The sequence below is a fragment of the Anoplopoma fimbria genome, chromosome 3, assembly GCF_027596085.1.
Source record: "Anoplopoma fimbria isolate UVic2021 breed Golden Eagle Sablefish chromosome 3, Afim_UVic_2022, whole genome shotgun sequence".
In the NCBI taxonomy this organism is placed as follows: domain Eukaryota; kingdom Metazoa; phylum Chordata; class Actinopteri; order Perciformes; family Anoplopomatidae; genus Anoplopoma; species Anoplopoma fimbria.
Genome location: NC_072451.1, coordinates 15,321,427 through 15,336,259, shown reverse-complemented (window position 1 = coordinate 15,336,259; position 14,833 = coordinate 15,321,427). Strand labels below are relative to the sequence as shown.

At 42.2% G+C, this 14,833-nt stretch overlaps 4 protein-coding genes across 6 annotated transcripts; 1 reads left to right on the top strand and 3 right to left on the bottom strand.

Moving 5' to 3' along the window:
- Positions 1–617: 617 nt before the first annotated feature.
- On the bottom strand, positions 618–2,090 carry LOC129088873 (C-X-C chemokine receptor type 4-like). The gene is made up of 4 exons (XM_054596127.1): positions 2,058–2,090; positions 1,722–1,930; positions 1,336–1,619; positions 618–1,213 (listed from the first exon to the last, which is right to left on the bottom strand). The coding sequence occupies exons 1-4, from the start codon at positions 2,070–2,072 to the stop codon at positions 618–620; spliced, it is 1,104 nt and encodes a 367-aa protein (XP_054452102.1). The 5' UTR covers positions 2,073–2,090.
- Positions 2,091–4,120: 2,030 nt separating this feature from the next.
- si:ch211-227n13.3 (uncharacterized) lies at positions 4,121–7,606 on the bottom strand. Of its 2 annotated transcripts, none has more exons than XM_054596520.1 (6): positions 7,540–7,606; positions 6,701–6,781; positions 6,058–6,545; positions 5,417–5,492; positions 5,191–5,313; positions 4,121–5,095 (listed from the first exon to the last, which is right to left on the bottom strand). In XM_054596520.1, exons 3-6 carry the CDS (start codon positions 6,509–6,511, stop codon positions 4,711–4,713), a joined length of 1,038 nt encoding a protein of 345 aa, XP_054452495.1. In that variant the 5' UTR covers positions 6,512–6,545; positions 6,701–6,781; positions 7,540–7,606; the 3' UTR covers positions 4,121–4,710. The 2 variants fall into 2 exon arrangements, with proteins under 2 accessions (XP_054452495.1, XP_054452494.1); XM_054596519.1 differs by lacking the exon at positions 7,540–7,606 and adding an exon at positions 7,444–7,513.
- Positions 7,607–8,910: 1,304 nt separating this feature from the next.
- On the top strand, positions 8,911–12,936 carry LOC129112942 (UDP-glucuronosyltransferase 1A1-like). Its single transcript, XM_054625117.1, has 9 exons — positions 8,911–9,494; positions 10,473–10,536; positions 10,616–10,764; positions 11,156–11,283; positions 11,505–11,598; positions 11,812–11,937; positions 12,041–12,128; positions 12,231–12,450; positions 12,610–12,936. Exons 1-9 carry the CDS (start codon positions 8,946–8,948, stop codon positions 12,878–12,880), a joined length of 1,689 nt encoding a protein of 562 aa, XP_054481092.1. The 5' UTR covers positions 8,911–8,945; the 3' UTR covers positions 12,881–12,936.
- Positions 12,937–13,032: 96 nt separating this feature from the next.
- On the bottom strand, positions 13,033–14,725 carry ndufb3 (NADH:ubiquinone oxidoreductase subunit B3). Of its 2 annotated transcripts, XM_054625120.1 has the most exons (3): positions 14,618–14,725; positions 13,367–13,495; positions 13,033–13,260 (listed from the first exon to the last, which is right to left on the bottom strand). In XM_054625120.1, the coding sequence occupies exons 2-3, from the start codon at positions 13,492–13,494 to the stop codon at positions 13,110–13,112; spliced, it is 279 nt and encodes a 92-aa protein (XP_054481095.1). In that variant the 5' UTR covers position 13,495; positions 14,618–14,725; the 3' UTR covers positions 13,033–13,109. The 2 variants fall into 2 exon arrangements, with proteins under 2 accessions (XP_054481095.1, XP_054481094.1); XM_054625119.1 differs by lacking the exon at positions 14,618–14,725 and having other exon boundaries at positions 13,367–14,070.
- Positions 14,726–14,833: the final 108 nt, after the last annotated feature.

Here is a 14,833-nt window from a genome sequence, read left to right as displayed (position 1 = left end):
TTTGGACACTGTTGGCAGCTGTCAGCTGACATTTAAACCATGTATGAGACCAAATAGATTAAATTCAGACTATTCCTATTCCATCTTTCCTGTCCCTTTTCAATGTGTTTTCTGTGTTAAAGCTGAGATGGCGTCATCTACCATCTCATTAGCTTTCTTGTTAGACTCTAATCTGGTTGTGTACTTTGGGCCTTAATGATATCAATCCCACCCACTCAGAAGGAGACTTGGTGAGGGCGGCATTCGCTGTGGTTGACCGGTTTAAGTACAAGCCAGGAATTCACAGTTTCACTCAGGAAGCAAGAAACATATTTCACAAGAGAAGACATTATCACAAATGTAGGTATTTTGCATATTTTATTACAAACATCTTCAACAGTACAAAACAAGCACAGCAGCATTGAAAACCAATCTAATAACAGTATTTACAGGAGAAACACCCCCCGTGAGGGAGAAGACAAGTCGTGGGCCAGCAGACTGCTCCTTACTTTCTCGGACACTTTCTGAAATCGTCCTTTAAACACACACATATATATATATATATATATATATATATATATATATATACACACACACACACACACAGTAAACACACATATGTACAGCACAAGCAAACACTAGCTGGAATGTAAACTGGAGGACTCTGACTCCGTGGTCGTGGAGGCCCCCGGGCGTCTCCTTGGTAAAATCTTCAAACTGGAGGCTCGGCTCAGAGTGAGGGCTCTGCGGGCCGAAGTCTTGAACCCGGCCCCCAGGAAGGCGTACAGCAGCGGGTTCAGGCAGCAGTGTGCAAATGCCATGGGCTCGGCAACCGGCAGCCACACGCCCAGGACGGCGTCCAGGCTGCAGCCGCGGGGCAGGACCTCCAGGCGCAGCAGAGCGTCCACAGAGATGCCCACTCCGTAAGGCAGCCAGCACACGAAGAAGCAGAGAACCAACGCGATGGTAGTCCTGACCGCTCGCCGCTTCTGCCTCTGGCCCCCAAGCGGGCCTCGGGTCAGCGTGGTGACGATGACGCAGTAGCACACCAGGAGGACCAGGCCTGGGATCACCAGACCCACCAGGACCAGCTGGAGTTGGAAGACTGCGACCCAGAGAGGAGCGTTGTCTGTTGGGTAGAATCGCTGGCACAGAGTGGCCCCCTCGCCTCCTTCCTGAGTCCGGGCAAATATCAAGTCAGGCACCGCCAGGAGGCCAGCAGGCAACCAGGCACCTGCAGGGAGAGAGGAAGACAAAGAGGAGTCAGGGACAGTGGGAGTAAGAAAGAAGAAGAGGAGAGTTGCAAAACGACAAAGAAAGCATCAACAGAAAGCAAACCAGTCTTTCAACACTCACCCACATAAACCAGTCTGTGTGCCAGCAGCTGCCTCAGCCCACCGGTGTTGGTGTCCGTGGCTCGGACCACTGCCAGGTAGCGGTCCAGGCTGATGAACGCCAGGATGAGCACGCTGCCGTACAAGTTGACTGTGTAGATAACATGAACACCGACGCAGGTGGCCGCTCCGAAGCGCCAGTCAGCCAGGGCTGAGTCCACGGCCCAGAACGGCAGTGCCAGGACAAAGAGGAGATCAGCAGCCGAGAGATGGAGTCGATACCGGTCTGTGAGGCTGCACTTTGACCTGTAGACGAACACAGGGGAGGAAACCACTAAGCCCATTTCTTATTGGTTCTTATCAAGAGGTTAACCGGATCAACCACCAGCTCTCCACCGATCCTCTCACCTGCGTTGGCAGCCCAGCACTATGACGACTAGGCCGTTTCCGGTGATGCCCAGGGTGAAGATGAGGGCGTAGACCACAGGCACGAAGACCTGCTGAATGCTAGCCGTCATCACATGCGTCACGTCACAGGGCTCCTCCAGATCCCCCCCCAGGTCACCGGAACCAGAACCTGAGCCAGTGTCATTGAGGTCGTAGTCGAACACGATATGCTGGAGAGATGACGATGATGATGATTAAGGGCAGGAAGAAAAGGAAAAAGCAACAAGTGATCCTAAACACAGATTGAGATTTAACATAAAAGCTCCCCAGTTGACTAAACATCGTTGACAACCTTACCTCATAGTAAGACATGACGGAGCCAGTCCAACTCCTTTCTCAACGGAGTGAAGTTGCGGTCTACAGTGGATTTATAGCTGCGTTCATGCTCCTCCCCTAAACACACCAACACATCTGTGGTCCTGCTGAAACCTTTTTCCTGTTTTCGAGGTGTCAGGTGCTGATAGTGGTTCTATCACAGGATACGGTGTTGTGTGTGTCTGTGTGTGTGTGTGCACTGCTTGAATTGTTTTGGCCCCCGAGACCTCTGGTTTGAGATAATCAGGACCTATTGGCAGTAGGAGAGACTGCTGATTGGAATCAGACAAAGTGTGTATGTGTGTGAGTGTCTCTCAAACCTCCATGCTCTGTTAAATCTACGACAAGCAGCATGAGAGTCAGTGTGGTAATACTGGCGTCACTGTCTTATGTGACACATGCAGGCATGTGTGCATCAACATGTATGAGAGGGAGACACAGAAAAGGATTGTGGGATTGTGCAAGTAAATGTGAGATGATTATCATCTGTGTTCTGGCAAGAGTTGTAAGACTTCCTCTGATCTTTCTCTGTCAATGAACCATGAGTGTGTGTTTGGGAGAGCAAAAAAACAACAATTTTTCAACTCTAATGTGTCTCCCAACTATATACTTAGTGTTGACTATAATAACTTATCAATTTAAAAAATAAACTATTTTAAAATAATTATTTAAAATGCTATAAATATGTAATTTAAAGTTTAAAAAAAATACAAAAACGAATTCAATTTGACCAGATTTCTATTTCGTCATTCTGTCTTTAAATGGATGAACATTTTATTTTATTTACTTATCAGTCTGTCCTTCAAGTTAAATCTCACATTTAATTTCCTTCCTGCTTGAGCATTTACAGTTTCCAATTCCGGTTGTTTCCATTTAAAGATGTAAACACAGCAAAGAGCAACAGCTGGAGTTCTGATTGGCCAGCGGCTACATGTTTGCAGGAGTCTTGATGACTTTTATTTGTTGGCACACTGCTTGCCCATCTTTGAAGTAAACACATTGTAAAATGGAAATTGAAAAGTTCACTTAAATTTCATCATAATTACTATATTAATTGATTATAAGAAAATAAAAAAATCACAACCATGTGTGTGATGGCGAGTCGGTCAGCAGACACATTTCATGGCTTGGCATGGTCAGTTCTGACTTTAAATCCCCATCCTCTCCAGATACATTAATCCCATAAGTAAACATCACCCACACCCCAAAAAAGCTGTCAAAGTGTCAAGACCCAACTCTTAGTCCCTTATCTCTTGCCCATTTTCCCCACCCTTCCTCAACATTCACTGGTATCAGCACAAACATCTTGAAGAAATAACATTGCTGTGTAAAAAGACCTCAGTCTTCCTGGTTTATAAAAACGATCTAAATAGCTCGGTAAACCTGCTTCTTGGAAGAGGAATACAGATGTTGTGCTTTCAGTACAGGAAACACACAGGTGTGCATCGAAATATTACTTTAAGGCTGCATTCCATTTAGATGTATCAGGTGCAGATCCCTAGTTTACTGCGCATGCTCAATGGGACACTAAATTAGTTATTAATGTGTAAAGTTATTAATTACACCTCTTTTTTCTTCATACAAGTCCTCTGTATAAAAAAGGCACTCTGAAAAGCACAAGGCTCACAGCACCAGTCAAAAGTTTGGACACACCTTCTCATTCAACTACTTTGAAGAATCTAAAATATAAAACATATTCTGGTTTGTTGAGCATTTGTTTGTTTACCACATAATTCCATATGTGTTCCTTCATAGTTTGGATGTCTTCAATATTAATCTACAATATAGAAAGAAAAAAAAAAAAAGAAAGAAAGAAAAACCATTGAATGAGAAGGTATGTCCAAACTTTTGACTGGTACTGTATATACTGCAACCAGAGCGCTGTTTCTGTCATTGAGGGGCGCCACCATGTGGACTTCTACAGAATGTCTCTAACACGAGCCAACAAACCAATCCCATGTTTACCATGTTGACAGAACATGACTACTATCCACAAATTGCCACCAGGAAATATTTATTTAATATTAATGGTAAACAGTGGTTTTCATTCATACAGAAAGAGCAGGGAAACACTTTGTCCCTAATTCATAGTACTTACTAAATATATACAGTATGATCTTTATAGATTTTGCAGTTATTATAAAATAAATACATTTTTAAAAAAATCGATATTCCATACTAATGTGTACTAAGAGGAAATTATGCAACCGTACACTGTCGAAAATCAAACTGCATTGTGGGACAACAGCACACAAAAAAAGAACTACAAAAACATGGTATACTGAATTTTGTCACTTTTCTAATGTGAAGCCACCCAACAATCGAACCCCGAATTGCATTAGCATGTCCAATGTGAATCTACTTCTGATGGAAATGTCTATCTATCTGTCTATCCAGTGATACGGTAAAAACAGATAACAGGTAAAAATAAATAACATGCAAGTACGTGGAACTGCAGCAGCGCTTTGCCAATAAACTCATGTATATGCCTCCAGGTAAGCAGTACTTACAGACTACTATTCAGAACAGAATTATAGACAGCTAAACAAAAAACATCTCTAATAAACGCTACATCAGAGCTTAAATACTTTACTAAATAATGTAAGTAGCTTAAAAAAAAGTCGGAGTTATCTTGCTAACGTGTTTCTCTGACGATCATGCTGCTGTTGCCACGCAACTGGGCAAGCAAGTCTTTGAATCCACCTGTCTTCTGTGGTGCTTTCTGCTCAGGTGGGACCTCCCTTGGCTTGGTGGTTTCCATGGAGACCATGGAGGGATCCAACTCAAGAGTCAGATTTGTGTCTGCTTGATCGTTGACTTCTTGATCCCTACGACCCTCAAATCCAGGAGCTCCACTGTGGCAGCAGGTCTGGCTAACACTGATGTGATGGCCGTGATTGTTGCTGCCGAGACGCTGCTGCTTAGCGACGCGACGACCCTGAGAACCATCTCTTGTCCTCTTCCTCCTGTTCTTCTTCCTCTCTTTTATTACTGGCACTCTGGCATGTCGTCTAAGGTTCCTGAGACAAAAACGCAGCACATTCATTTTCACATTTATGTGAACAGACTTACTGCTTTTTTCTGTGGTAATGTGTTATGTGTACAGATGAATTACCTCTGAAGGAAAGTGTGCGGCCTGGAGCATTTTGATGATTCTCCCACACACTGCGCAGATTGCTTTGCACCATTCTTGACCTCAAGTCTTTTCTTAACCAGTTGTACATGGATCAAAAGCTTCCTGACAAAACAGAGAGGTGCAGTTATAATGAGCTGACAGCATATGCATTTACATGTTTACCATAAAGCCAGTAACCACTCGACACACACACGAGCGGCCTTACCCTCTTGCATTAGGCAGCCTCCTCTGTCTCCAGCTCTTGATCAGGACCCACTGGTCACATGTAAGGGACTTGGGATCTGAAGAACCAATGTACACTGACAGTAAGAGCAGATATGTTTGGGTGGATCACAGTCAGCAATGGCCCTCTGTGACTGATTAATGTTACCTGTGTGATTGTGGAAGCTACTCAGTTACAATATACTAGTGTGAAACTCGTAAGAACACAGGCTTTAGGAAAAAACAGACATTTTCCTCTGCTTTAAGGGGTAAATAACAAAGAATGAAAAGAATCCTAAAAAGTTAGTGTATTCATTACTCATACTGACAGCACAACCACATGCTTCTTATCAGAATCAGCTTAATAGGCCAAGTATGTGTACACATACACGGAATTTGACTCTAGTTTACTTTACTTTGACATATACAGTACATGAGAAATGGATGGCTGGATAGCATGCCAGGAGGGAGAAAATGTGCTTTTCGTACTAAGTGTGTGCTGAAACTTCAATATAACGATGTTGTGGCTTTGCATCTGATTTTTTACAAAATACATGCGTCTTTTTTTGTGAACTAATTTTTCACATGGCAATGACCCACATTACATGTTCATGTTGCTGGAACAAGGAATGAGCGAGCACTCACCATTGTCTAAGAGTTTATTTTTAATTGGCGCCTTCATCTTTTTTGCCTTCTGGAAGAGAGTCTTACAGGCTGAGCACAAGCCCTGTGAAGGCCTCAGTTTCTTGGGAGAGACACTGTTATGTAGGACGGAGGGACCAGACGCTATGCTGCTGGTAACAGAGCCACAGTCTTCATCCGAGTCGTCGACTCCTTCATCGGTCACCTCTACAAACTTAACTTCAGCCTCCTCTGCGGCACGCCTTGCATCACGCGTGCTGTTGATGATGTCGATGATGTCCTGGTCCTTCTTCTCATCTGTATTGACTAAGTTGTCATCTGCTTCAGTCTCCCTCAGTCCTGCCTTCTGTCTCTTACCCCTCAACTTGCGCTTGATAACTTCTTCATTTGGACTGGGACTTCTCTGGGGTCTCTTCTTGGAAGCCTTTGGTAGTCTGGAGGAGCTTTTTGGATACATAGGTAATTTCCACTTCACATAATACTCAAATGACCTGTAACAGAGAGCAACAGTGGGTGATAAAGCCACTGTTGAATCAGGTGTAATAGATTGGTGTGTCATCTATGAGCTGCATAGCTTTATCTTATTTAACAATTTAACCGAGGTCGCAGGCTGGGAACGCTTCAGAAAGTTCTCTTATGGGCTTACCTATAATATTCAATTCTTATGGAAGATGAATGAATTAATGACTCCAAGCCATCCGCCTCATACTCGCAGTCAGACGATGGCCTACAGAGACAACAAACAACTTTAATGGACAATCTAAACAGTGGAAGGGAGAGAATATATAGGACAATAAAAGAAATGTGAAATTGTTCCTGTTCCGGCTTGGTCTCAGTCATCCAGTCAATTTCATTAATATAACCCCATATCAAAAATGTGCCTCATGGGCTTTACAATCTGTTCGGCATTGTGATGTGCTTCTTTTGTAACACACAACCTTTCACATCGTTGGTTATATCACAGCAGCTGCTTTCACTGCAGGTGTTGAACTGAACTTGACTAGAAGCACAAAGGATCAGTGGGCTGCTACAGGCCCACTGATCACCTCACTCTCTGATCACATGGTCGTGTATATTGTTTCTCTCAGTTATCTACAGTACAAACAGCTGACAACATATAACTAAAATCGGGTTTTGCCCTGTTCGCCCAGGACAGCAAGTATTATGCTGAAGCACTATTTTCCCCATAGATGGACAGCCCTCCTTACAACGCCGACTCGAAAATGTCGACAACGCATTAAATACTGCTGTCCTTAAGCTATGTTTTAGCATTTTAGCAAGCTAAGCTAATCAGACTTAAACACCGTAAACAGCTGTGAAGTCTACCAGTGACGACATTAGCACCGGGAGTGTCCTCACTGAAGCCTTGACTGTGACTGTAACACTTACTGTTTCTCATATCGGTCACAGTTTAGGTGATGTGACATGTTCACAGCTATTTTACCGGCAACTAACGTCACAGCTACAAAACAGCGAGGCGCTTACTTGTTAACATACTGGCTCGTGACTTACTGAGCTCGCGGGCTTGGTCGGTCGGTTTGTTGTGCTCGAGGATAACACTTTGAAGATGCGCGCGGCGGAAGAGGGAACGGAACTTCTTCTTCTTCTCTGGTGTTTATTGGTTGGCAAACCAGCTTGAAGTGACATAACTGCCACCTACTGGGCTAGAGTGTTGAGCAGAAGACTGGCGGGAAAATAAATGGAAAATAAATGAATGATCTCTATTAATCCTGTGGCTCTTGGTGCAGGGAAAGCTATTCCTGATACAATGACCCATTTAACTAATTTGACTGAAAAATCCAACACATTGTTTGTAAATATATTCTCATAATAGTGTATGGGATGCGTGTGTGTGTGTGTGTGTTTTTTTTTCTCTGTGTGTATGTGTATGTGTGCTTCATAACTTGTAATAGTGTGCACTGGGGTCTATCATCATTTTGTGAACTGGGGACCTTCGTGACTACCGTATGCCACTGCTGAGTAGCAGAATGAACATTTTATTTTGACACAGGACCCCTAATACAGGACAGAGTTGATGTTGGAGCCGACTTCACACACTTCGGCATGTACTTACAGGAGTGTCAGGAACTGCTTCATGTCTCAAGCAAGCCACCTTTTGTGAGAAGGGGTATTGTCTTTCCAGGCAAAGGGGTGTAAACTGTACAGTGGGTTACTTGATATACTTTCTTGTCACTTTTTGTTTGTTTGTAAGTAACTACTTGTGTTTATTAATATTGTACCAATGGAATTATTATTAATTTCACATGTAGAGATAAGACATTTGAATTAATTTTAAAGGACATTCACGTTTACTGGAGAACAATGGGATTATTTCAGTACAAACACTGTCTGGGAAAACACTGCTGTTCAAAGAGATACAAACTTCATTAACACTTGCAGTATAAAGAACAAATGTATTTTTAAATCAGTTCATCATGTTCATCATATACCTTTAGCCACATGATCATATACCCAACCCATCTATGTGTAGGTGCCAGAAATCCCTACTCTTCTACAAAACACTGCCATTTCCTCCACTAAACTTTCCACCAGTCCCCCAGGTGCAGTGTCGGTTGTGATTGTGTGCTTTGTTTTATGTATGGGTAGCAATAAATTGAGTTACGGAGTAAATAATTCACTGAAAGCCCCAAATCATTTACTTCCAACTGCCAGCTCTTGAGGACTGTAATTGTCACTCTTGTTAAAGTGAGGACATTGAACACACACGACTCTGCTTGCTGGTACTACCAGACAGGTCCTTTATGTGGGTTGTTTAAAATCACAGTGGGAGTGGTTTACACAAGCATTCAAAGCACAGAGAAAGGGGCGGTTTCTTACATTGCCTGATATTGACCTCTGTGTTGGTTTCAGTGAGTTGCTAACACAGAGGAATGAGAACCATGTGGAAAGCAGCAGTGTCTGTGCTGCTGCTGCTGCTGCTAAACACGGATATGCAGGTGAATGGAGCTGTAGATAAGACGAGGGGATCTGTGGCAGAAAACCCCAGGCCAGAGAGGAAGGTGAAGGCAGGAGAGGCTGAAGCCGCCAACACACTGTCTCCAACTGGCATTGCTTCTGCAGGTTTCCTGGGCAACTTGCTGGTGGTACCCATGGATGGGAGTCACTGGGTGGGAGTGAAGGCAATTGCCCAAGAAATGGGTCGCCGTGGACACAGGGTCACCGTGGTGATTCCAGAGATCAGCATACGCATGGGTCCAGGAAAACACTACGACACTGTGACCTTTCCTGTTCCTTATGACATGGCTGTTATTGATATTGTCATGTCTAAAAACAAGGACGTGATGAGAAAATCTGCACAGTCTTTCACGGAGAAGATAAGGACACGGTACTCACAAATAAAGGAAATTGTAGGATATATCCACACCACTGCAGAGAGCCTGCTGTTCAATGACAGTCTGATCTCACATCTGGCACAGCAGGTGAGTGCAAATACAGAGGTTGAGCATGACATCAGAAGGGAAAATCCAATAAAAATAAAATGCGCAGAGAATAGGTTTTGGGTCTTTTAGTTTCCAAGTTACACTTTCTTTTACTGGGAAAATAGTTTGTACAATTTGTCCGACAACTTCAGAAATCAAGGGTTTATGGTTGATTTTAACGGCCACACTGGTGCGAAAAAGTCGACATTGTTTAGAATTTGAGAATAACATTAGTGAGATATTTGTGTGTACTTCACTTCAACTATCTTTTGGGTCTGTTGCTGCATGGGATATAAAGTGTGTCTCATTTTGTACATCATCTGTAACTATTAAAGTTTGGACAGTGGTAGAAGATGTATTCACAGTCTTGACTTATGTAAAAGTAAAAAAAAAGCAGAAAGAAAAATATCCCCTGTTACTGACATATCTTTATGTATGACATGATTAGACTGTTAATACTGATGCATCCACATTTAAGAAGTATTTACTCTTCTAGCTGGTTGAGGGGCACTAAACTAATTTACATACAGTTAGGTATTGTAGTCAAGTGGTTCCTAACCTAGGGGTCAGGACATTTGTAAAGGGCCACAAGATAAATCTGAGTAGTCACGTGTTTAATGGGGGAGGAAATGTACATTTAGGAGACATTATCCCCTTATGGACCTCAAACTGTTATTCAAATTAAACCAAGAGACGTTTAGTGGGGAAATGAGCATTCACATCTGAAACATGACAAGGAGCCGCAACTGTATGCTATTTTTTTCAGGGGTCACATCCAAAAAGGTTATAAACTACTGGATCAGTACATTGTAAATACACCATACTGTACAATTTGAATCTGCAGTCCTTTATGTGAAATACTCAAGTTCCTGTGATGATTCCCCTCTTCTGTTGAATCTGAGCCAGTAAATGTGCTTTAGTAGTGCACACTGTTGCAGATTCAACCCTTTCTTCTGTTTATCCTTTGCACCATTTCAGAACTTTGATGCCATCCTTACAGACCCCATGATTCCCACAGGCTCATTAATAGCTCGGAAATTAGGTGAGTTCTGCAACATACTTGGATTACTTACTTATATGTCTGCACATTTTTTCACCAGTCATATATACAATTTTTGCAGGTATCCCCACTATAAATTTGCTGCGGGGAATTCCATGTTCCTTGGATATGAAGTCTGCAGGCTGCCCCTCCCCGCCTTCATATGTGCCCCGCTTCTTAACCAGATACACAGATAAAATGAGCTTCAAGGAGAGAACTGTCAACACTATGGTAAGCACTTACAGTCAGATGTGCATGGACAGGAACATGCATGAAGGGTGGCCATGTTCTAAAATTAACTCTTCCCCAATTTATTTAGCAATCTACTTTGAATACCTTAGTCTTTCTCTATTTGTCACATAATACTACAGAAATATTCTGGTATTTTTTTGACATTTGCATTGAAAACGCCATGCCTCGAGTAACGCACCACTATCAATCCCCCCATGCCATTCAGTATGGCAATAAAGACAAAAATAAAACCTTAGTGTCTAACTCCCTTTACTTTACTGAGCATTCAAAGTAATTTAGCTCAAGATGACACAGTTAAACTCGGGCTGAATGACTACATTAAAGTACTTTGTACATTTGTTTATTGCTCTGTGATGCCTCTGACCCACAGGTAGCTTTATTTGAGCCGCTGCTATGCCGACTGATGTTCTGGTACTTTGATCAAATGGCCTATCGGTTTCTGGGAGAGGAGGTGGGTGTAGCTGAAGTGCTGTCCGACTCTGCTATCTGGCTGCTGAGGTAACATGTGCAAAGGTTATATATTGATATTTGGGAGAAGCATACACATTGACTTAGACTGTTCTATGTAAAAGTACTAACACACGCATATACTCATACACTAATAAACAAGGGGGGGAATGTAATGCTGTTGTTTCATGCCACTAAACCACACTGAAATAAAACACATCTAACATTGGGTATCACATACAGATAAATATTGGGATACTGTGTTTAAACAGAACCGACTTCACACTGGAGTTCCCACGCCCACTCATGCCTAATGTAGTATTAGTTGGCGGAATCAACTGCAACGTGAGAAATCCTTTGCCTGAGGTAAGGCCTGCGTCTTTTTGATTTCAAACAAGATAAAAAATAAAAAAACTACACATTTGAATTTACTTTAATTCCTCTTCACTTTATTTCACTTTTTTGAATCCAGGGAGACACAGAGATAGATAGAGAAAGAGAGACGAATGCCAGACCTTAGTGTAATTGTGTGTGTGTGTGTGTGTGTGTGTGTGTGTGTGCACGCGTGTTTGTTTGCAGGATTTGGAGTCCTGGTTGTCAGGAGAACATGGGTTTGTAGTGTTCACTCTGGGCACCATGGTGTCAGATATGCCAGAAGAGACAACCTCCGTCTTCCTAGAAACCTTCCGACAGATTCCACAGAAGGTACAGGAATATATATATATATACATACATGAAAACCCATTTGGAATTACACATCAATGCAATAATCTAAAAGCAATAAATGAGACTTAGTTTCCATTGATAGGTAATATGGAGGTACACTGGGAAGGTACCTGACAGTGTCCCAGAGAATGTGAAGTTGATGGAATGGGTGCCTCAGAATGACCTGCTAGGTTTGTAAATCCACTGCAACACATCCTGAAATGTAAAGCACTTGACTCGATGAGGGGACACATACCGTAGCATCTGACAGGTTTGTGCATTTTGTGTGTTAGCACATTCTGGAGCTCGGGCCTTCATCACTCATGCTGGCTCGCACAGCCTCTTTGAGGGACTGTGTCATGGTGTTCCCATGGTGATGGTGCCAATTGGGGGGGACCAGCCTGACAACGCAGAGAGGTTTGCAAGCAGAAAAGCCGGAGTGGTTTTGGATATTTCAATGATCACTACAGAAATCCTTCTTCAGGGACTGAATGAGGTCATCAACAACACCAGGTGAGGGGGTCAGAAAGTCACCTATCTCAGTAAAAGCAAGTTCCTTAAATCTTTTTGCTGATGATGATCAAGGTAGAAAGATTCGGAATCTGCTTTTTTTACTATTTCACTTAAATTGTTGTATTTTTAAACTCTTGCCATCAATCTGTTTATATCCAGCTATAAAGAGAACATTCAGAAGCTGTCAGCTCTCCATAAAGACCGTCCAGTGGACCCACTCGACCTTTCAGTGTACTGGACAGAATATGTGATGCGGCACAAAGGCGCAAAACATCTCAGATCTGCTGTCCATGACCTCAACTGGCTCCAGTACTTCTGTCTGGATGTAATAGCACTACTGGCTACTGTAGTGCTGGTTTTCGTAATACTCTCAGTAAAATGCTTAAAATTATTCATCAGGAAACTGAGCAGGAAGAGGAAGCTGGATTGAACTGGTGCTACATTTGTACCTTTGTCTCAGCAATAACACTGTATATCAAGGATGATTAAAAAAACATAATTGTCGTTAAAATACGAATGCAAAGTTAAGTGGGTTGTAGTTAAAGATGTGACAGGGTGTATGAAGAATAAGAGAAACTATGGTGTGGTCACAAAAACTTTTAATAAACAGAAAATATTATAGGACTTCAGACTCTGGGATTGAGGTACAATGATGAGCATTAGTGGCCGCCCTTCTTGGGTGGGAACAGGGCGTACTCGACAGCCAGAGCAACAGTAAAGGCAGCAAAGCCCCACTTGAATCCTCTGAGCAGCACATCAGAAAGAGTCACAGCACGAGCGAAACCGCCTGCATATCTCCAAGCCTCGTTTCTGCAGAGTGAGAGGTGGCAGCGACAGGGAAGAAAGATAGGGAGCAGGGTCAGGAATAAGAATTACTTAAATATCAATGATATCTCATGTAGGCAGAAATACTGACCGTGCCCATGGATCCTTGAGGCCCCTGGTTGCCAGTCTCTGCTTTGTGAACTCCAGCGGTGTTCCCTCCACCTTCCACTGTCGCCAGTCTGGCATGGACATCTTGTTGTGGCCGTGGTCACCTCCCATTCTGAAAACAGATACAGATATACGGATATACATTATAACCTCTCTCGTATTATGATTTTTGGTTTAAATTTGAGAAGGTACAGCTGTGAGTAAAAATAAAATAGATTCAATTTTCCTAAGAGTTAAACAAAGTGAAAATACAAAACCTGCAATAATACAATGATGTCCATATTGTACAATGTCTCTTTAATTCAGGCGTAAACATTATTTCCTCCGATGTACAAGTGATGACTGCTTACTCTCTGGTTTCTATTTCCGTTTGTGTCTTGAAATAAACATGTAACTTGGAAATTGATTCAAATTTGTTTAGCGGAAAAGGTTCCGGACATGTAATCAAAATCTTGTTTTGGTGATCAAAGTGCCAAGAGTTGATATTGGCCAAAGCTGCAGCTTCTATGTAAATGTAATCATCTGTGTCAAAAAGCATATACATAAAAATGTAAGGGTACACAACTTCTTTATACTTTCAAATACATTTTATGTGACATCATCCCTGGGCGGGCAATTGCTCCAAAACTGCTTAGGATGGTACATGACGATTACAATAAAGTGTTAAATTGATCACACAGAGATTTGTTATATAATAAAACTGTTGTTATTCATTTTACTTTTTTTACCTATGTATTTGTTTTAGTATCGTTGAAACCATGGATCCATACCACTTGTTAATCAAACCCTGGCAGAATTTGCCATATTGAGAAAATGTTGTTATTTGTGTACCTTTTGTAATTAATAACCAAAGAAACTGGTCGCTGCCCTGCTGACATTAAACCTGCTAAAGCTCACAGGTGTTACACGTAATTAGTAATGACTTAAGGTAACCCTATCAATGGCAGGTTATCTTAACAATCTAAATATCATTCGTACAATATGAATCTAAATATTGATGAATTCAAAGTGTAGTCAAACCGCTGTGGAGCGAAGGTAGACAGCGGTTCCTCAGCTAGCATTACGATAGCTAGCTAACTCACATTGTCTCGCTGGACAGATACAATTGCAGCATTTATTCTAGGGCACATCGACACCTTAATTATGTGTTAAGGTGGTTTTGCTCCCCATTGTGAAAGAGCAACAAAACATGCAATACAAATGTATTATTGTATACAAAAGATAAACACTGTACCTGAGTGGTTTGTTGTGACCTCTGAATCTGGACTAAATGTTTGCGACAGTTAACTCCGTCTTACGGTAACATGACGGCACAGCTTTTGGGACAAAATACCAGAGCGTCTCCTTGAAGACCGCGTTTTGTGCAAACCTAAAGTCTATGGAGCAAACCATTATAGAAGTGGTGCAGCACTTTTATGCATCGAGTACAACTCTGCATTATTTACTGATG

Coding starts and splice junctions, on each gene's coding strand:
- si:ch211-227n13.3 (XM_054596519.1), bottom strand. CDS start 7,481: ATGTCACATCACCTAAACTGTGACCGATATGAGAAACA. Junction 6,782..7,443: donor TGTGACCGATATGAGAAACA/GTAAGTGTTACA, acceptor TTGTCTCTGTAG/GCCATCGTCTGACTGCGAGT. Junction 6,546..6,700: donor ATAAGAATTGAATATTATAG/GTAAGCCCATAA, acceptor TCTCTGTTACAG/GTCATTTGAGTATTATGTGA.
- ndufb3 (XM_054625119.1), bottom strand. CDS start 13,527: ATGTATATCCGTATATCTGTATCTGTTTTCAGAATGGGAGGTGACCAC. Junction 13,261..13,366: donor CTCAAGGATCCATGGGCACG/GTCAGTATTTCT, acceptor CTCACTCTGCAG/AAACGAGGCTTGGAGATATG.
- LOC129112942 (XM_054625117.1), top strand. CDS start 8,946: ATGAGAACCATGTGGAAAGCAGCAGTGTCTGTGCTGCTGCTGCTGCTG. Junction 10,765..11,155: donor AGAGAACTGTCAACACTATG/GTAAGCACTTAC, acceptor TCTGACCCACAG/GTAGCTTTATTTGAGCCGCT. Junction 11,599..11,811: donor TGAGAAATCCTTTGCCTGAG/GTAAGGCCTGCG, acceptor GTTTGTTTGCAG/GATTTGGAGTCCTGGTTGTC.
- LOC129088873 (XM_054596127.1), bottom strand. Junction 1,620..1,721: donor GTGCTGGGCTGCCAACGCAG/GTGAGAGGATCG, acceptor GTTCGTCTACAG/GTCAAAGTGCAGCCTCACAG. Junction 1,214..1,335: donor ACACAGACTGGTTTATGTGG/GTGAGTGTTGAA, acceptor CTCTCCCTGCAG/GTGCCTGGTTGCCTGCTGGC.